General features: G+C 44.7%; 1 protein-coding gene and 1 pseudogene across 3 annotated transcripts in view; both read right to left on the minus strand.

The window, feature by feature from the left end:
- The window catches only part of MIPEP (mitochondrial intermediate peptidase), a 210,248-nt gene extending 203,444 nt beyond the window's left edge, over positions 1-6,804 (minus strand). For all 3 annotated transcript variants that reach the window (XR_005236554.2, XM_008021718.3, XM_037986909.2), the window contains exons 1-2: positions 6,490-6,804; positions 3,362-3,535 (exon numbers count right to left, since the gene is read on the minus strand). Coding sequence is in view for 2 of the 3 variants with exons in the window: in XM_008021718.3 (XP_008019909.3) it covers positions 3,362-3,535; positions 6,490-6,678 (363 nt within the window). In the remaining variant the exon portion in view is untranslated. The remainder of the gene's footprint in view (positions 1-3,361; positions 3,536-6,489) is intronic.
- Positions 6,805-8,544: 1,740 nt separating this feature from the next.
- LOC140710645 (complement C1q and tumor necrosis factor-related protein 9A-like) lies at positions 8,545-14,232 on the minus strand (annotated as a pseudogene).
- Between the last annotated feature and the right edge of the window lie 7,059 nt (positions 14,233-21,291).

The raw sequence follows: 21,291 nt of genomic DNA on the forward strand, positions 1-21,291 counted from the left end.
ATTAAAATTCAAAACACTAGCATACATATTAAAAACTGATTTGTAATAGTGATGAGGAAAACAGTTCTGTTACATAAAAACTGTATTAAAAAAAGAAAACAAAATAAAATGACTACTTGGTGAAAAACAGTTTATAAAACGATTGTCTTATAACAGTACTAATCTTACTGGCAGGTAATATCTTAAAAATCGAAAACAGAGAAAGGTTCTTTTTAATCCAGATAATTACATATATAAATCACATAGTTTTTTTTTTTTTAAGTTTTCAAAATGAGAGATTATTATACATAAATATTAAAAATGTCAAAATAAGATACAGGGCAGAGAAGTTAAAATCTTTTAGTGAAGACCAAAAGAGAAAAAGGAGAAAAAAATCCTAGAATACTGATTAAGATGAAGACCAAGACAAAAAATACACAGTGAATTCTGGGATTTGTGACAGCCACGCCAATGGTCACCCCTCCGTATCACTGGGCAATAGTTAGATCCTCCCACAGATACCCGAATCCACAGATGCTCAAGTCTCTGATATAAAATGGTGTAGTACTTGCATATAACTGATACACAGTACATCCCATACGTCAAATCATCTCTAGATTACTTGTAATACCTAATGAATGTAAATAATATGTAAATAGCTGTTATACTGTATTGTTTTATGGAACAGTGACAAGAAAAAAAAGTCTGTACATGTTCAGTATGAATGCAAATTTTTTTTTCCCAAATATTTTTGATCGAAGGTAGGTTGACTCCACAGATCCCCCAATCTGGAGGATTGACTATACAGTGAAATTCACTGACACCGATTTTCCTTTTCTGATTTCAGTGACACAATTAGGTGAACAGGGTATGAAACCTTCTTTTGAGCAGTGCGTTTCCACAGCTCCCCCAACATTCAAAGACACATTTCCTATGCACATACTGGAGGCACAGAACAAAAACCCAGTACAAACAGAACTACCCAGAGCCTGCAACTTCACTCCAGAGAAAAACCCTTTACAATAAGATACTTTATCAGTTTTCTTAAGAAAGGGAAGCTTGTGGTAAACATATCTGAAAGGTGTTAATGCTCAAGTCAAGTGCGTGGGTGGAAGGAAATTTTCCAAAAAAGGAAAAAATAAAGATGGGGATGAGTTATGCTGGGTCAAAGAAGTCAGTCAAAAGGTATACAGGATTCCACTTAGGTGACATTCTAGAAAAGGCAAAACTATAGGGATAGAGAACAGATTAGCGGTTGCCAGAGGTTAGTGGGGAGGGGTGGGTGTGACTATAAAGGGAGACTTCTGTGGGTTGATGGAACAGCTTTGTATCCTGAGTGTGGTGAGGGTTGCACAAATTTATACAAGTTAAAATTCACAGAACTGTACCATCCTCCAAAAGAAGTCAATTTTAAAAACAAGTACATAATTTTTTTAAAAGATGGAGAGGCTAACAAACTTTGCGACCTTTCCAGGTAAGGGTTCATGAGACCTGAGCAGCCAGCCAGCCCTGAAACAGTTGGAACAGGAGGAAGAAGAGCTTGACAGATATCCTGCCTGGTCTGGCAGCCCAGCCGCACCACACGCTGGCCAGGTGACAGCGGGCACATCCCTTCATCACCCAGTGCCTTTCTTCCCTCTTGTGAAAATGGAGCTATGCTGAGAAGGTTACTTCAGCTCATCCAAAGAAAGCTTCTTCAGCTAACTAGGTTGTAGAAAGGGCCTCCAGCCTAGTTAAATCTAAAACAAGTTAATGCCAGAATATAAACTCCATGAAGTAAGAGATTGTGCTGTTTCATTCCTGCACGTATACCTCGTGCCCAGACAGCATCTGGCACACAGTTGGTGCTCAACATTGACTGAATGTGAGGGAAAAACCTATGTAGTTCAATACCATGTAGACAGGATCATAAATGATCACTATTTAAATTGTGTGTGCTGCTTTCCTTGACAAGAGTCACCAACAGTCGGCTCCTTCAGGCTGATAGAAAATCCCGCTTCCTGGAAATGAGTACATGGAAGAGATATCTGCACTTCCATATTTGTTGCAGCTCTGTTCACAACATCCAAGATTTGGAAGCAACCCAAGTGTCCACGAACAGACGACTGGATAAAGAAAATGTGGTACTCACACACAGTGGAGTGCTATTCAGCCATAAAAAAGAATGATATTATATCATTTGCAACAACATGGATGGTCATTATGTTAAGTGGAATAAGTCAGGCACAGAAAGACAAACATTACATGTTCTCACTCATTTGTGGGACGTAAAAATACATACAATTGACTCATGGAAATAGAGTAGAAGGAGGGTTACCAGAGGTTGGGGAGGGTAGCAGGGTGGTGTGGGGGAGGTGGGAATGGTTAATGGGTACAAAAAAACAGGAAGAATGAGTAAGACCTGCTATTTGATAGCACAACAGGGTGACTACACGCAATAATAATTGTAGATTCAAAAATAACTAAAAGAGTATAATTGGACTGTTTGTAACACAAAGGATAAATGCTTGAGGGGATGGAGACCCCGTTTTCCTGGATGTGATCACTGTGCACTGCATGTCCCTATCAAAACATCTGGTGTACCTCATGAATATATACATGAGGTATATTAAAATTAAACATGAAAAATGAAAAAAGAAAAAGAAAATTTTGCTATCTCAGCAATAGATTTCCTAGTTAGTGACGAGATCTAGGTATACACTTCTATTTCAACTTTAAAATGTTAAAAAAAAAAAAAAAAGGCTTTACAATCATTTTGATGTTAAAACTTGTTTTTTAATCAAAAAAAAAGCATTCCTGAAAAGGTTTATTAAAACCTTTAAAACTGGTTCTCACACCTCTTAGGAAAAAGAAGTGGCTCACACTTATAATCCCAGCACTTTGGGAGGCTGAGGCAGTAGGTTCACTTGAGGCTAGGAGTTCAAGACCAGCCCGGGGAACACAGGGAGACCCTGTCTCTATTACAGCAAAAAAAAGAAAAAGAGAGATTTTGTTGTAAACGTACACATAAAGTGTTTTTAGAATTTGGGGAGAAGCGTTTATAAATGAAGAGCCTCTGTCAAATGAATATATATGTAAATATATATTACCCAAATATAGCAAATATTTGCTATATTAGTAATCATTCATTATATTACATGCATATTTTATTAAATATACATATTAAAGTACAAGTTCTAAATATCACCTTTTCTGATAACATTTTCCCCATTCCTAATGACATATTTCATCATAAAAAATCATACCTAATGGATCTCAAACAGTTTCAGACATTTTTAACTTTAAAATCTAGTATTAATAGTAAACAACGAAGGATAAATTTCACTTAAATTTTAGCAGGTTGAAAGAGAGGTAGCTTCAAGTCTAAGGCAAAGCATCTTACCAAGTCGGCCACTCTGCACAAGGAATCCGAGAGCTCATCGAAGATCAGCACGGTCTGGGGCCCAGGTGGGGTGGAACACGCACGGTCCACAAGCCATTCTGTCTTTCTCAAGGCTTTTTCTTGTGCAATATGAAATCCTTCTGGGGCACTGAGCTCAGGAACTCCAAAAAGACCCTTAGAACCAAAGAATACGTCTGATTTATAACCAAAATTTAAAACTGTGCTTTTTTGATATTTACTAAAATTACTTTTATCACAAAGGAAATCTTGGCTTTCATTGGGGTATCATGTTATACCTGTGATCACGGATACTATTATCATACTCCCCATATCACTCTACATAAATTACACTAAAAATGTTTCCAGAACATAATTTTTCTTCAATTTTTAACCATTTTCTAAAAAAAAAAAAAAAATGATATGGGTTTAAAATCCAGCTCTGTCACTTCTACAGAACCTAAGAGTGGCTGCAAGAATTAAATGAGATAATATATGTAAATATATATATGTGTGTGTGTGTATATATATATAGCAGTGTTTAGCACATAGCATTTGATAGATAGATGTTAGCCATAATTATTATTAGTTTATAACCCTGGTCATGTTATTTCTCCTCCTAGGCCTCAAATTTTTTCATCATGTACAATGGGAACGGCAACACATATCTTACAGCATGGATACACATACTAAGGATATGTAAAGTACTAAAAGCAGTACCTGACAGAGTAAGATCTCAGTACACAGTACCAATTATTCTACAACTATCAAAGAGAGAGGATGAGTTGACCACGAAGCAATAGATATTTTAGAAAAATTTAATGAACATATTAAAATCATAGGCTGAAACTGGGAGCAAATTTTATACGTTCCAAAGACATTTCAATATCTTGATAAAAACAAAAATCACTGATCTAATGGGAATGACCACTCTCTTGTTACCTATTCAATCACACTTGTTAGCATTCTCAGGAAGGCAGAGAAAAAAAGCATTTAATATGCACCTACCGCATACTATGAAGTACACCTGCTACTTTACACAGGTTCTCATTTCAATGACACAATCCTACAGAACAGAGTATCATTCTTTTATAGATCAGGACACATGCTTTAAGAGGTTAGAAAAGGTGGGCGGATCACGAGGTCAGGAGATCGAGATCATCCTGGCTAACACGGTGAAACCCTGTCTCTACTAAAAATACAAAAACATTAGCCGGGCGTGGCGGCGTGCACCCTTAGTACCAGCTGCTGGGGAGGCTGAGACAGCAGAATGGCGTGAACCCGGGAGGCGGAGCTTGCAGTGAGCCAAGATCGCGGCACTGCACTCCAGCCTGGGTGACAGAGCAAGACTCCGTCTCAAAAAAAAAAAAAAAGAGGTTAGAAAAAACTTCTTTGAGGTCACAAATTAATACTGGCAAAGCCAGAACTCGAACCCGCGCTGTACATCTGTAAAGCCCACACTTTTCCATACTTCTCTATTACAATTACAATCTCAATTACAATCTGTTTGAAAGTCTTCTCTCCTGAAAAGGTGAGCTTCCAGACCCAAGAGCCCTGCCCTTCATTTCTTTAGCCAGCTATCCAACAGAACGTCTAATGCATGGGGGAACTCAATGAAGGAAACAAATGACCGCAGCAGAGGCTGGGCTTTGTTCATTAACTTTGCAGGTGTTTAGCATACAGACTTTCAGAAATAGCAGCAGCTACACCTTCAGGCCTGATGAGGCCTACTGTTTCTACAACCAGGGATGGATGAAGTTAAGCTATTAATCTCTCTTCAAAATATATTACAAGTTAAAAAAATAAAAGAGAGTCAGTGGGGGACAAAGGAGAATCAGGACTAAAAACAAATGTTATCTTTATATTGATTTAATTTGATTCAAGCGCAGACTAATTCCGCTTCCCAGTACAACCTGCCCGTATTGCCGTATCGCCCTCGGGAATTCTAACTCTCGGATTACCAGTGACCTTCGTAATGCTAAAAAACTGAATAAACCTTTTTTTTCAAGGCAAAAACCAATTCACAAATTTGAAAATCTGCTATCGGTGCTGAGTATCAAGATACAAAAGGGAAAAATAAAAGCTAAAATTAGTTACATCTCATTTACCCAAAATCAGGCTTCCCCTCACGTCTTTCTCCTCAGCGCCTACAAGCAGTTCTCACACCATGTTAATACCAACATCGCATACTCTTAAGGAAGGTGGTGTAGCAAATTTCACACAAAATAATTTTAAAATAGACAAAGCTGATAATGGACCAGAATCATACACCTTAGCTCAGTGCAACAATACCCTAGACTCCTCTTTATAAGGCAATACACTATAATGAAATTTTAAAAGGCAAAAATAAAAGTAATCCTTAACCTAAAACGGACAAAATGTACAAACTCCAAGTAGAATAGGCATCAGGTAAGTCCTTTCCAACCTCGCCTCCTTCTCACCTTCCACTACACAATGCACTCTAGTGACTTCCTGGGGCCAACCTCGCCTTCTTCTCACCTTCCACTAGACAATGCACTCTAGTGACTTCCTGGGGTAAGAAATCCAAGGGACCAATTCCATGGCAACTATGGGAAGCCAGACTCGTCTTAACAGGGTTTTGTGTTTTAAAACAAGCAAGCCCAAAGCTTTGAAATAAATTAATAGGTGATGGAATTTCATGTATCAATGAAATTACCGTTACTCGACTACAGGCAGCCGTGTCCCTGCAAAAAGGCCATGCGATACCGCCTGTGAAGGCGCAGGGATAGGCCTCCTAAGGCAGGACTGCAGCCCTGGAACTAAAGGGCTTTAGCGGGTGTGCGGGTGCATGTATGCAGAGGGCGGGTCCTGGCAGGCCGAATTCACCGCCACTGCCAGGACGAACTATTCAGATTCACGTGGAGCAAGTGGCTCATGCAGAGGCAGTTCCCGGACCCGACACTCTGGGGAGGAGACCACTAAGCCCGGCCCCTCAAAGCAGAGGTGACCTTGCCCTTATCGAGAGGGCACACAAGACGCCACTGTACGAGGTGGGTTCGCTGCCCGCCTCCTCCCAGGCCCAAACAATCTGGCCCTGAGTGTCGCTGGGCGCGCGGACCAGAGATCGGCTTAGCTCGCGGACTGAGGGGAGCTCCTCCTGCGCCGCTCACCCGGCGCTCGCCGAACAGGTCCAAGCGGCTGCCCTGGGGCTTGACATTGAAGGCGGCGCCCACGGGAGACCAGCTGGTGCTGACCCTTCGGGCCCGGATCCCGGCTTGGAGGCTTCCCTGGCCCGCCCACCGGGGCGGCAGAGCTGCTGCTCTGGCTCCGAAGCCGCCCAGCCTTCCGACGCACAGCATTCTATCCCCGGATCAGTCCCTTCCTCCAACGCGAGACCCCTGCCCTGGTGCTTTCGCCCGGAGCGCGGGCTCCGCGTTTCCAAGGCAGCGGCCCACGCCGCCCCACGTGACGGCTCCGCTTCCGGGTCTGGGCGTGGCCTCAGGACGTGGGCACGTTGACGTCCAGAGAGCAAGAGCGTCGCTGCCCTTCCTTCTCCGCCGCCGTCGCGGTTTACCGCCCCCCGTGTCCAGAGTGAGGAAAGGCTAGGGTTGCGCTTCCCTCCCAAGTGACTAGGGGCTGGGCGCGGGCAAAATCATGGCATATTCGAATTCTAGCGGACATTAGATATTTTTTGAGAGATGGTAGGTACTTGAGTAAACGAGAAATGCCCGCCATAGGCCTGAAGGAGAAGTTTCCCTTTTAACCAACTCTCTTGGTAAATTCATCCTGCACTTCTCTGTTTGGTGTCTCTGTCCAGTAACTTTTTACTCTTGCATAGCTCATTTAAAAATTTTAGATGGGAAACAGTGAAAGCAGTCTAATGGGATTTTCCCTGCAGGGTTTCAGAATTGTCTGGGATCCGTGATCCCTTTTTTCCTTCCCCTTTCTCTCCTTTGGGATGGACCGTCTACCCTATGCCGGCGCCCGCCCCGCACCACTGTCTTTTAAACGTGGATTAACTTTTCTGGTTTCGCAGGATCACACATGGAGAGAAATTCTGCCACAGGATGAATCACCCAGGAGGTCTCCTCTGTAGCTTATTTAATGACGTACATGGTGAGAGGAGTTGATGCGGAAAGTGCTAAGACTTTTGGAAATGTTGAGATGGGGCGAAAATGCATTTCGCACATGGGAAGGAGATCGACTTTGGGAATCAGAGGGCAGATTGGGTTGAACTGTGTCTCCCAAAACAGATGCTGAAGTCCTAACCCTCGGTACCTGTAATGTGACCTTATTTGAACATAGGGAGTTTGCAGAGATGATTAAGATGGGTCATACTCGATTAGGGAAGCTGTCCTTGTAAGAAGAGGAAAATGTGGCTGTTACAGGAGGAGGAGGACGGCCACCTGAAGGTGGAGGCGGGGACTGGAGTGATGCTGCCACCAGCTGCCAGGAGCTGGAAGCAGCAAGGCCGGATCCTCCTGCAGCCCCTTTGGAGGGAGCAAGGCCCTGCTGCTACGGTGATCTCAAACTTCCAGCCTACAGAACTGAGAAAGTCCATTTCTGTTGTTTAAAGACTCTCGCTTTGCGTACTTTATTAGGGCAATCCTAGAAAACAAATAGAGATCCACGTCTGGCAAATAATGATCAAACAATGATTTGTTGGGTGGAATGGTGATTAAAACCTAGGTTAGAAAATGAGCAAAGTGGGAGGCAGAGCACCAGGACAAATAGCTAATGCACGCAGGGTTTAATACCTAGGTGACAGGTTGATAGAGGCAGCAAACCACCACAGCACATGTTTACTATGTAACAAACCTGCATGTTCTGCATATGTATCCCAGAACTTAAAAATAATTTGTTAAAAAAAGACAAAATGAGCAGTGTCTACAGCTTTCTGGAGTGTGACAGCATCACCAACTTAAAGCTGTTACTAGTACTGAATGGAATAAAGATTTCCCTTTTCTTTCCCCTTACTGTCCTCAGAAACACAGATGAGGGATACATCTTCACATGACTCCTCAGAGCACTCAAATGATATCAAAACACTCTTCCCACAAGAAACACACAGGCAGAGGATTCTTCAGATAATAGGAATAAGAAATGTGAAATAAATTAGAATAAATCATGCAGCTGTTTTCAATATTTACTCCTGGAAAGATAGTAAGTTACACAGAATCAGTTTTGGGAATAACTTTTCCATTTTCACCTTTTTATGATTATTGTAATAATTGGAGGAATTAGTAAACTAAAACCATCTGAAAAAGTTCGTCACCAAGCTGATTCTGATGGATGGTGTGGCTGATTTATAAACTCTCCTCTGTCACGGGCTGCTGAACAGAAGGAACCCTGTGAAAGTTGTGTCATCGTCCTCATCAGCAAACAAGCCATTGAACCTCTCTCCTCCTGTCACCTGCAGCCACACCTCATCCCCGAGCTTCAGCTGCAGGACAATGCCGCCAGAGGCCTGGTCCTCAGAGCTCATGTAAGCGTCTTTGGTGTGCAGTATTTTTACTCCATTTTTGACTAAAGACACCTGAACATTCCTGGAGAAAACAGTGATGTGGTAGGTGAAGTAATAGACCCCAGCAATGTGGCACGTGAACTTCCCCGTTGCTATATCATAATGGTTGAATTCGTTATACAGGATCTTATCAAATTTAATGGGCACATCTGAAGAAGGAAACTTGCTCAGCACCGTGAGCCCCACAGTGAAAGCACTTTTTGGCAAGACTAGCGTCTCACCAATTTTCCCTTTCTCTCCTCGATCTCCTTTCCAGCCTCTTATTCCCCGGACTCCTGGCTCACCCTGGACCATGGGCCCTGCAAGCCCCTTGGGGCCATGTTTTCCTGGGGATCCTCTTGAGCCTTGATCACCTTTGATGCCTTTTGCTTCAACTTTTCCATCTGCTCCTAAATAGAGAAAGAGCAAACAAAGAGATGGTTTGTGAAAGATTCCCTTGTGAACAACTTTGGTTTTTCTATAATTGAGCTCAGAAATGAAACAAAGTAGTGTACACGTTCAGTATACACCCAGAGGTTAAAATTCAATTACTCCATCTGGGTGCGGTGGTCTCCTAGCACCTTCAGAGACCACGGCAGGAGGACTGCCTGAGGCCAAGAGTTCAAGACCAACCCAGCCAACATAGCAATACCCTAACTCTTAAAAAAAAAAAAAAAAAAAAAAAAAAAACATAAAAATAAGAAAATAAAATTCAATTACTCCAGCCCAGCTCAGTGACTCACGCCTGTAATCCTAGTACTTTGGGAGGCCAAGGTGGGCAGGCTGCTTGAGTCCAGGAATTCAAGATCAGCCTAGGCAACATGGCAAAACCTCACGTCTGCAAAAAATACAAAAATTAGCCAGGCACGGTGGCACACAACTGTAGTCCCAGCTACTCGGGAGGCTGAGGTGGGAGGATCACTTGAGCCCAGGAAGTTGAGGCTGCAGTGAGCCGTGATCAAACCACTGCACTCCAGCCTGGGCAACAGAGTGAGACCCTGTCTCAAAAAAATAAAATAAAATAAATGAAAGTCAGTTACTCTAATTACACAAGTGTGTGCACATGGACACACACACATCTCATCAGACCTTTTGATTACCGTCTACTAAACTAGTGTCAGAGTTCACATTAGAAATGACAACCCTATCATCTAAGTCTAACATGCTAGCTGTGAAATAATGTCAATCCATACAGAAGGCACTCTGCAGAGCAGAGACAGGCAGATTAACTGACACTCAACCCTAGTCATGTGACATCCTCTAAAAAGCCCCTCCCTGGAGTGAACATAAAATAAAGCCTGCATCGAGGCATTCATTGCCCTCTCCTGCCCAACCCCAGCCCCAACCCATCCATCCCACCAGCAGTTCATCATCCACAGAGACCTTGCTGCTTCCTTGCACCCCCACCCATCCCAAAGAGCCGTGGTTGCAAGTGTGGACTCTGAGGTTAAATGCCGGGTCTCCATTCTGTCCCCACCACATATGCACACAGGACGTCAGACAAGCTAGTGAGCCTCGTGCCTCTGTTCCCTCACCTACGGAACCGGGGTGATAAAACAGCCTAGTGTCTGGGGATGTTGCATTCGGTGAGTCAGCACATGAAAAAAGCACAGAGTGAAGATGACACAAGTTTGCCGCTGTGACTACGTCCTGACCCATCAGGGACCAGTTCTAGTGCCACCTCCTCCATGCAGTGCTGCCGGATGCACCAAGTCAAAAACTCAGTCTCACTCCTCAGTGCTCATCCACTGCAAGGTTCAAGGTTCAGCAAACTACAGCCATAGGCCAAATTCAGCCTCCCTCCCACAAGCTAAACAAACACGGTTCACATTTTTTTTTGTTTTTCTGGTTTTTGTTTGCTTGTGACAGGGTCACCCGCTCTGTTACCCAGGCTAGGTGCAGTCATGAGATCATGGCTTACGGCAGCCTCAACCTCCCCGGCTCAAGCGATCCTCCCACCTCAGCCCCCGAGTAGCTGGGACTACCGGCACGTGCCACCATGTCCGGCTAATTTTTTTTATTTGTATAGACAAAGTCTCAATATGTTGCCCAGGGTGGTCTGGAACTCCTAGGTTCAAGCGATTCTCCTACCTGGGCCTGTGGGATTACAGGTATGAGCCATGGTGCTTGGCCATGGTTTGCATGTTTAAATGGTCACAAATAATATTCCACAATACATGGAAACCATGGGAAATGCCCATTTCACTTTTCACACATATGGCGTCACTGGAACACACCACACTTATTTATGGAGCATCTACAGCTTCTTTTCACTACAAGTGGAAGTTGAGTAGTGCTGACAGATCCGTATGGCCTGCGGAGTTGAGGATATTTCCTACCCAGCCCTCTGCAAAGCCTGCCAATCCCTGCAGAATCCTCCCTCTGGAGAGTAAGAACTGTGCTGCCTTTATTGTAAGATTATAATCAGCATGGAGGACTTGTCCATGGCAAACACTTAATAGTTATTGTTAAATACTCGACAGCTCAGAATTAGAGCACCATAAATAGGAACTTCTAACCTCGTTCTCCCTTCTCTCCACTTGTCCCATCCTTCCCCGGGCTGCTGGGACGTCCTGGCTCTCTTAGGTGGGAAAGAAGAAAACAGGCATGAGTTGAAATTCCGTTTCTGATTTTCTGGCCATTGGTCTCCACCAGCCATATGTGTTGGAGAGTCTGGGAGTGACCCGCACCGTGAGGGGTGCTCTGTCCTCCACACGAGTGCAGGTGGAAAGAGGCAGGCATAAGCGGGCATCTGGCGTGCTGAGCTGTGTGGGATGAGTGATCTAAGAAAGGAACTGAGTGACTTCCCAAGCGTCCATCTCCAGGACGTGCCTAGAGCGCACAGCAAGACAGGATGAGGAGGGAGTGTGTGCAATGGGGACTGACTGTCACAACTGATTGTGTTCCTCTCCTGTGACAAGGACTTGGGACATGGTCTGAATGTTGGAGGTGCGAGGTTTCCTCACTCTGTTTCTCTTCCATTACTCTTGAGGAGAGTAGAACGGAAGATTTACTAGCCTCCTATGAAAACACAGATGACTATGGTTATGTGACACTATTCCAAGATAGAAAAGAGAGTTCTGGAAAAATCTTTCCAGTGCCTTAGACTGGGGGAAATGCCACCAATCAAGCTAGCAGAGAACATCAGGTGAGCGGGGCTCTGCTGACCACACTCAAGTCCTTGTGCTCAGAACAGGCCCCCGAGCCCCAGGTCGACGTGCTGTCCGTCAGCAGGTTGAAGATGGCTCTGGCCATGGCAGTAGAGTGCTCACTGGGCCATGGCTCACCCCAGATTCTGGCTTCTCACAAAGCAGCAGAGACTCCCATACTTCAGTCCCACTGACCCGACTGAGGGGCGACAGGAGCAGGCTGGGCCGGCTTGCAGGTTCCGAGACAGGACTGACACAGGCAGACTTATTTCTATCACAGTGTCTGTTCTCCTGGGACATCAGCACTCTTGAGTGGGGCCTTGGTCAGTGTGGGGCCTCTGAATGGAGGGGGCTCTTCCCTACATTTGCCCCTTCCTGCGCTCCCCTCCCCTCTCCTCCACTGGCTGCTCCCCTGTGTCTTCCTCTCCTTCCCTCTTTTTGTTTCCCTGCTTGGCTCTCATTTCTCCCATTCTCTAGAGCAGTGACCTCAGAGCTTTCATGATCATACAACCACAACTCACAAAGCATGAGCACAGACCCCAATCAGTAGACATTTATGTGTTCCAAAATCATGCACAGGTAGTATATGAAAAAATACGTTTGGTATAAAACATACACAAAAATACACTTTAAGATGATAAGATAAAAATGAATTTTTAGTGTGAGCAATGTGAATGAATATCCTTCTAAGAAATAATATATATTATATATAATACCTATGAACTACATAGAAAAAATAGATATAACATTTGCTTGTAAGAAGTATGTGAAACTTGAAAGAATGGACATTGCTGAGCAAAGAGGAGAGAAATTCAACAGGGAAGAGGTGGAGAAATTTGGTTTTGAATATAGGAGTGTTTGTCTTAGTCCTCTGTATTTTTTATCTACCACCTATTTATCTCCTTTTGTGTGTAATATTTTATAACAAAAATAAAAAATGAAAATCCTACATATTCAGAAATACAATACACACACACACCCCACTGTGGTCCCGGTGTGAGGGCAGAAGACCTGATTTCATTAAGGGTAAGGTTTTGCTATTCATTTGGACTGGGCTGTTCGCTACAGGGCCCTGGAGCAGTGTCAGTGAGCTGGAGATGTGAGCCAGGAGAAGACACCTCACAGAGCACATGTGCAGGATGGTGGTTCCAAAGAAATAAAGTGGCTTCCTGGGGACTCTTGGCTTCATCCAGCCCATTCAAAAAACCATCAGGCCACCAAATGCCATAAGCGGAGACATGTTAGAAACACAAACTTGTCTTTAAAAAGGTCCATAGAAGTTTTGACATTTTCTTTGTTATGCCACTGAACTGTGCCCTCAACCCAGATGGATCATTCTGCATAAATCTTAGATATGTGACCATACCGTCAAGACCAGTGCTCAAGAATGGTACCCCATTCAGAAACTAAGTCTATTGGTTGTTGTTATGGAAACCACTCAGACTTCTCGGCTTTGGCAAATCTCCCTCCCAGACGCTGGATCCTGTCCCCAGATCCCCAGACCCTGTGACAGGGTCCCAACCTAGGTCATAGATTCATAAGCAGCAGCTGTATGTGTCATCTGTCACACTGCATCTCCTACTTCATGGCACGATGCAGTATTAACTCTCACGTGCACTGCAGCTGGCTGCTTGCTGCCAAGTAATTCACAATCAGATCTCTCTGTCAGTCTTTCGTTGCCAAAAATCCATCATACCTTTCGCCTGAGGTGGGAGGATCCATGACATCGTATACCATTGAAAATGTTCTGCGGTGTCAGAGATGAGAGAACCCGGGAGGGTAGAGGTCATGGCCATCTCACCCTGTGCTCTCCACCAGCACCTGACACAGAGTCTGGCATGGAGCAGACCCCGTGAGTGTTGCTGGGCAGATGGGTGGATGGATGAATGGGGTCAGGCCCCAGCGAGTGTTGCTGGGTGGATGGGTGGGTGGATGGATGGGGTGTGAGTGGGTAGGTGGAAAATCACACAGATGATGAGTGAATGAGATGAAAGGAATGAAGGGAGAGAAGTTGAAAGGCAGCCGAAGCCAGCAGGTGAGTACCTGCATCCCCTTTGTCACCCTTCGCTCCGTCTCGTCCATCTCTTCCAGGCAGACCATTGTGACCGGGGTTCCCAGGGATGCCAGGGTGCCTTGTGAGTCTTGTGAGCTTATGTTCCCTGTGCAGATTCCAATGGCAAGCAGAAACCACCAGATTCTCATGGTTCAGATGACAGACTCTGAACTGAAAGAGGGAAACAGAAACCCAAAGGAGAAACCTTTGTTGCTGAGGCCCAAGACACAGCCTCTGTTCTGTACAGTGGGAAATGGGTGAGCTGTCCCCTGCCCCAGATCCACACCTGGACAGACTTGGACAGAAAGCTCAGGGCAGGGGAGCAAGCTGGTTGTAACCAGAATGACATTATCCTTGGAAGGTAACACTTGTGACTGGAACCAGTCTTCAAGGTGAATGGGCAATTAAAAAAAAGCCAAGTTTAAGGTCAGGATACTCTTCCATTTATCATTTCACTTTGAAGAAACCACTTTTCTGAACCAGAGACCAATACTTACTTATCTCACAGGACTGTTGTAAAGATCAAATTTTATCACAATATGCATAAAGGCACATTATAAATAGTGAAGCAAACATAGCATTACCATCTGATCCAGCAATTCCACTGCTGTGCATCTACACAAAGTCATTGAAAGCAAGGACTGGAACAGATCTCCATGTTCATAGTCGCATTGTTTTCCATAGCAACCCAAGGGTCCATCAGTGGATAAACAGATACATGCAATGTGGTAGGTCCATACAATGGAATATTCTTCAGCCTTAGAAAGAAAAGAAATTCTGACACACGTTACAACATAAAAGGACCTCGAGAACATTATGCTGAGTGAAACCAGCTAGTCACAAACAGACAGACCCGGATCACTTCAGTCATAAGAGATTCCTAGAGCTGTCAAACTCATAGAAAGAAAAAGTAGGATGGTGGTTGCCAGGGGTGAGGAGAGAAGGAAGTGGGAGTTGTCTGATGGGTACAGAGTTCCTGTTTGGGAAGATTCTAAGAGTTCCTGTTCGGGAAGATTCTAAGAGTTCCTGTTCGGGAAGATTCTAAGAGTTCCTGTTTGGGAAGATTCTAAGAGTTCCTGTTCGGGAAGATTCTAAGAGTTCCTGTTCGGGAAGATTCTAAGAGTTCCTGTTCGGGAAGATTCTAAGAGTTCCTGTTCGGGAAGATTCTAAGAGTTCCTGTTCGGGAAGATTCTAAGAGTTCCTGTTTGGGAAGATTCTAAGAGTTCCTGTTTGGGAAGATTCTAAGAGTTTCTGTTTGGGAAGATTCTAAGAGAGTTCTGGAGATGGGTGGTGTGATGGTTGCACAACAAAGAGAATGTACTTAATGCCACTGAACTGTGTCCTTAAAATGGTGAAGCTGGTAAGTTTTATGTTATATATTTTTTACCACATTAAACACTTAAATTAAATTTTTTAAAAAAGTAAAGCATTCCAAGCAGTCTTACTGAAATGAGAGGTATTCTCTCAGTCACGGTCTTGTTTTTCTAGGAGGCCACTGTGAAGAAGGGCCACACACACACAGAAAACATCACCTAGTTCGGGAGAAGTGCGTTTTCAAGTCCCTTCCTCTGTAGACACTGCCCCCACCCCAGGTGATCCATGCAGTTTCCCCACAGCAGGACTAAGACGACGCTTGGACAGTGCTCCAAACAGAGGCAGCAGCAAACACAAGGCCTGGAAGGAATAGGAAACGTGGTTGGCCGGGCCTCCTGACTCAGCAACGCTCCCACTCAGGGCTGCGGAGCAGCATGTTACTCTCCCACATGGCGCCTGTCATGGCAGGGGCTTGACACTTGTTTATATAATGTAGGAGGAAGAATCTGACTCCCTGCCTGACTGTATTTCCTCATTATTGTCTTCCTAGCACGCAATATCAAACTTGGAACAGCAGATTGAACAAATACTTGTTGAATGGAATTAATGTATCATGGGAGATGTCTTAGGATATATATATAAAATTTTTGGAGACAAGGTCTTGCTCCATCACCAAGGCTGAAGTACAATCATGCAATCACAGCTCACTGTAGTCTCGACCTCCCAGCTCAAGCAATCCTCCTGCCTCAACCTCCTAAGTAGCTGGGACTACAGGCATGCACCACCACACCCGTCTACTTTATTTTATTTTATTTTTATTTTTATCTTATTTTATTTTATTTTTGAGACGTAGTTTCGCTCTTATGGCCCAGGCTGGAGTGCAATGGCTGATCTCTGCTCACTGCAACCTCTGCCTCCCAGGTTCAAGCAATTCAGTTTCTCGAGTAGCTGGGATTACAGGCGCCATCACCACGCCCGGCTAATTTTTGTATTTTTAGTAGAAACAGGGTTTCACCATGTTGGCCAGGCTGGTCTCAATCTCCTGACCTCAAGTGATCTGCCTGTCTTGGTCTCCCAAAGTGCTGGGATTACAGGCATGAGCCATTGCCACCTGCCCTAATTTCTCTTCTCTTCTTTTCTCCTTCCTTCCTTTTTTTTTTTTTTTTTTTTTTTTTTTTTGAGACTGGGTCTCACTCTGTTGCCCAAGCTGGTCTTGAACTCCTGAGCTCCTGCCTCACTCTCCCAAAGTGCTAGTATTACAGGCTAAAGCCCCTGCACTTGACTTTTAGGATTTGAAAAACAAAACAAAAACGTGGGCCTAGTGCAACTGGTCAGAACGCAGATCCTCTCACAGTGCTGATAGCCATGTAAATCTGCACATCTTTCTGGAAAAGTTAAAGAGCAAAAGACATCTATGTCTTTCACCTTATATTCCTATCCCTAAAATTCTTCCTAATATTCCAAAACTGCGTGCCAGTTGTGTGACATTACCTGCCGCATTATCTATAACAGGTGAAAAGTGCGTACTACATAATATGTAACAATAGGGGAAGGGTTTACTATGTGTAATAGTATGTAACTGCTGCGATAATTATGAAGGTCATGTAGAAATATGTAAATGATATACGTCGTGCTGAATTTTAACAGTAGACTAAAATGCCATGCACATTACAAATGTACTTACAACTGTATGAATATTGACAAAACTCTAAGTGAATATATGCAAATAAAGATGGTTGCTTTAGAATGGGGGGCGGTTATGGGAGCTTTTCATTTATAAAAAATGCTTTTTTCTAGTGCCTACACAAATATTTCTAGAGATTGTGAAAACCAGCCAGACTCTCTGCCATCCGAAGACTGTATTGCCATCTGGTGGAAATGTCACAGGGTGCAGTCTAACGCAAAGGGAGGATTTTTGGAAAAGGAAATGCCGATCTTTCTCTTTGAAGTCACAAATCTGCTCCATTCCAGGAAATTGAGTTGAGTTTTCTTGGAGCCAAATTCCATGAAGAATATACTCGAGCTTCCTTTGTTAAACTCAGAAGGGGCTGGAAGCAGTCCAATCTAAATTCCATCAACCAAACTTTGTCGAGGGTTCTATAATTTTCATTTTAACTTTTCAAAAGGTGGAGTACAACTATTCCAGGAATAAAATGATCCGAAGATCATAAAGGTGTCAGGTTAAACTCCAATTTGCTCTCCAGGGAAGAAGGAGCCAGCCTGAAAGCAAACAGTTACTCTTCTGTAATTCTTCCACTAGCTTTGCATACTTGATGTAGGTAGATTCTATCTAGCTTGTTTATACAGCATGGAGAGAACCTTCAGCAAATGATTTTGATTAACTAATATGCGTTCTCCCCAATACACAGCAAAGTAAGTTGTGGCACTATTTCTGTTTTATTTATTTGTTTGTTTGTTTATAGAGATACAGTCTCATGATGTTGCCCAGGCAGGACTTGAACTCCTAGGCTTAAGTGGCCCTCCTGCCTCAGCCTCCCGAATAGCTGGGATTAGAGACATGGCCAACACCCAGCTTGGCACTATTTTTTAATAAGAAATTTTAGAAAGTTTATACCTCCTATTTAGCCTCTTCTTTAATATAGAACATTGAGGATTTGCACAAGGAATATAGAAGAAATTATATTAATGTTATTTTGAAAAATAGAAAAATTACATTTGTGCTTCTCACAAAGCTATGGGTTGGACTCTCAGTTTCATTAATTCAACTACAGTTACACTCTCAACTTTAATTTCTGGGTCTGGTCTTTTTCCAGGAGTGCCTTCTGGAAAGAACCAGGAGCCTCTTCTGTCTCCCATCTTTCCCCGCAATCACCTCCTCTCTCTCTCTCTCTCTTCTCTTACCTGAATTACTATCCTCCCCAGTCCCCACTTACTCTGTGCACACCTAGACTAGTGATCACTTAGGAGGCACCAACCTGGGTTAGAGCTTTATGATGATAGTGACTGCATTTTTCCACTTCCTTATTTTCAGTGAAGTATTTGTTGAATGAATCAATGCAGGCATGCAAGAAATACTATCCTGGTTCCAACTATTGGTGGACCTTCACTTGGGAAGGTGACTGGGTATCAACTCTGATCCTTGTCAGTGCTTTCGTGGAGTTGCTAGTTATCTCCAACACTTCTTCTCCCCTTCATCCAGAATAATAGAAATTTTAGCTGGCCACTCCCTAGCCTCCCTTGCAGCCTGGATATGACCATGAAACTAAATTACGGGACATGGGAATGAGCAAAAGTGAGGCGTGTAATTGTATCCAATGACCGGCCTTAAAGGGTAAAGGGGTGCCCTTTCCCGCTTCCTGTGTGGGGGTGTGCATGGCGTGGTGAACCATGTCGGACTCCTTGAAGGAGGGCAACAGAGTTTGGGGACAGGAAACCCCTGGCCTCAGATGACTCCACAGGCCAGACCTGTCCTGCCAGCACATCTTTGACATGAGCACATGAAACAGAAATAGCTTCTACCTTGTGTAAGCCACTGTTATTTGGGGTCTCTGTGACACACAGCTGAGCCCACATCCTGAGTAACACAAGGCGTGCACTGTCCAAGGTGTGACCGCTCATCAGAAGTGAGGAGCTTGCAGACATCTGTAGTCAGCCAGTGACAGCTGCTGGGGATTCCCTGGGCCTACAACCCTCCCAGTTCATACCCCCCAGGCATGAACCCTCCCATTCATACAACATGAATGTATAGAGACTAGAGGTCATCATTCTGCAGAATGCTGTGACCGCATGAGTCAGACATAGTGGCTTGGTCGGGGCAAAGGGACACAGAATGCAAGTAACTTTGAAGTTAATGTTTTTTAATCTCCCCAAAATAGGTTCTTATTTAGTTCATTTATTTCTGGCTCATTCTCCTATGCTTTACCTATATGTGTCCTTGCTAAAGAATCTCTTGATAAATGTTCACCCAGTGCCCTTCCTGATTTTCTCCAAGAACATCATGTCCTTAATTCAATAGCCAAGGTTATCACTCCTCAAGATTCTTAACTCTCCAAAACTAAGATTTAATACAAACCTGCTAGAAATCAGCTGAGTGATATCTCCAGGGTTTCCAAACCTCAGAGCCTCAGCTTCCTCCTGTATGCACTGGAAAGGATGAACTAACGCCCTCCCAGATCTGAGGATCTAAGAGTCCAAATAGCTCTAGGGTGCCTTCATCGAATATATTATCTTTCATGCACTCTCTCTATTGTACACTTTATACATTTCTTCTTCAACATATATTGACGATTTTCTCCTACATTGTAAATTAGCATAGCCATAAATATGAAAATGTATACATGTTGAATAAGTGAACCTGATCAAGAAAAAAAAGTACACATTAAAATTTGTGCAAAATAAGCTATAAGCTTCTCTAGAAAGCTCTTTTAAAAAGGTCCATTATTCTCATGACTTATTCTACGGTTTTTATCCCTCCTCCTAGCCAGTGGCAGTGTTCTAGCAGAATTTCAAAATCTGCTTTTATCTCCTCTTCAGCCTCTTCCTCAAGAATAAACTTTGAAAGCGGTTTACCTCTTCCTATCCCAAACTCTATAGACATCTGACTATTCTGCAAATTAATAAGCAGGGTTATCCCACAGATAATATAAGCGCTGTTTTACGACCTAGATGCCTTAAATTGAATGTAAAGAAATCCTTTCCTAATGAACTTACCTGGACCCGAGGGCTGCAGGCCGGACCCAGATACCGTGCAAACCAGGGATCAAGGGCCAGCTAAATAAAATCAGCCTTCCTGCCGTACAATTCCCCAGTGGATATGTCTGCAAAATAGCAGGAAGGGGAGGGAACCCAGGAAGGCCAAGATGTCTTGGAAGAGCTTCAAGAATTGAGGCGACACTGGAGTCAGGTAGCATCTTCTACCAGCACCACTTAGTTTAGAAAAGTTAACTCCTTTTGAATGAAATGAGGGAATATTTTCAAGGGGGATCTGAAGGAAGGAGTGCCCCAGGCAGGTTTCCTTTTCAAAGTGATGCTCGTGCCTTTGCTTCAGTGCTTCTTCCTCACCTTGGGGTAATTACGGGCAACAGGACAAAACTGAAGGCTGCTAACAGTGGCTGGGTCTCATTTGGATCCCGGACCATTAGAATTCCTATCGCTTAATCAGACTTTCAGACGTCTGTGTCCTAATTGCTTGCGAATTTAGGCATTTTGTAGGTAAGATTCGGTGCCCATTCCCCTCTCACTCACAACCACACACTCCAACTACCGCGGGGAACGCGGTGCAACCATTTGTTCAACGCCGGTAATCAAGGATCCACTTTCCTCGTGCCTGGCAGTAACATTTATCTAAAACTTACAACAGCTTCCAGGGGACGGAGGAGCCCAGCCCGGTTTCCCCAGATGCCGCCGTGCACGGAGCAGGAGCAGAGGCCACGCGGGAGTCTGGTGTCCGGGTGGATGCGGGGCGCGCCCAGCTCGGAGGCGCCGACTCCCTCCCCCGCCTTACTCACACCGTGCCTCAGTTTCCCCGTCAGTGCAGCGGTCCCAGGCGGTCCCAGGCGGGCGGCGGGATCTAATTAGTGGGTGTAAAATGAGCGGGATCTGGCTTCTCCCGGGCACCCCGCAGCCTGCCCCGCTCTTGGTGGCTAAAGGCACGGAGCCCCTGAGTCCAGCGCGGCTGGGGGTCTCGGCAGTTCTGGCCGGGCCCCCTCCTTCCTGCGTGGTCTGGCCTCCGACCCCTGCACCGCAGGCGGCCCCCACGGAACGCGCGATGGGTCCCCGACCTCCCTCTGGGGACACCGGTCCCGCCGCCCGGCCCTTCCCCGCCGCCCGCGCCTCTGCCCCCGGGAAGCTCCGGACAGACCCGCCTGGGCAGCCTCGACCTCGGCCGCAGAGCCCGCGAGGGAAGCGCAGCCTCGGGCCTCCACGGGCCACGCGCGCCCCATTCCGGGCTCTCCCACGTCTGCACTCGCCAGCCCAGCCACGCCGAGGCTTC

The sequence above is a fragment of the Chlorocebus sabaeus genome, chromosome 3 (assembly GCF_047675955.1).
Source record: "Chlorocebus sabaeus isolate Y175 chromosome 3, mChlSab1.0.hap1, whole genome shotgun sequence".
NCBI lineage: Eukaryota > Metazoa > Chordata > Mammalia > Primates > Cercopithecidae > Chlorocebus > Chlorocebus sabaeus.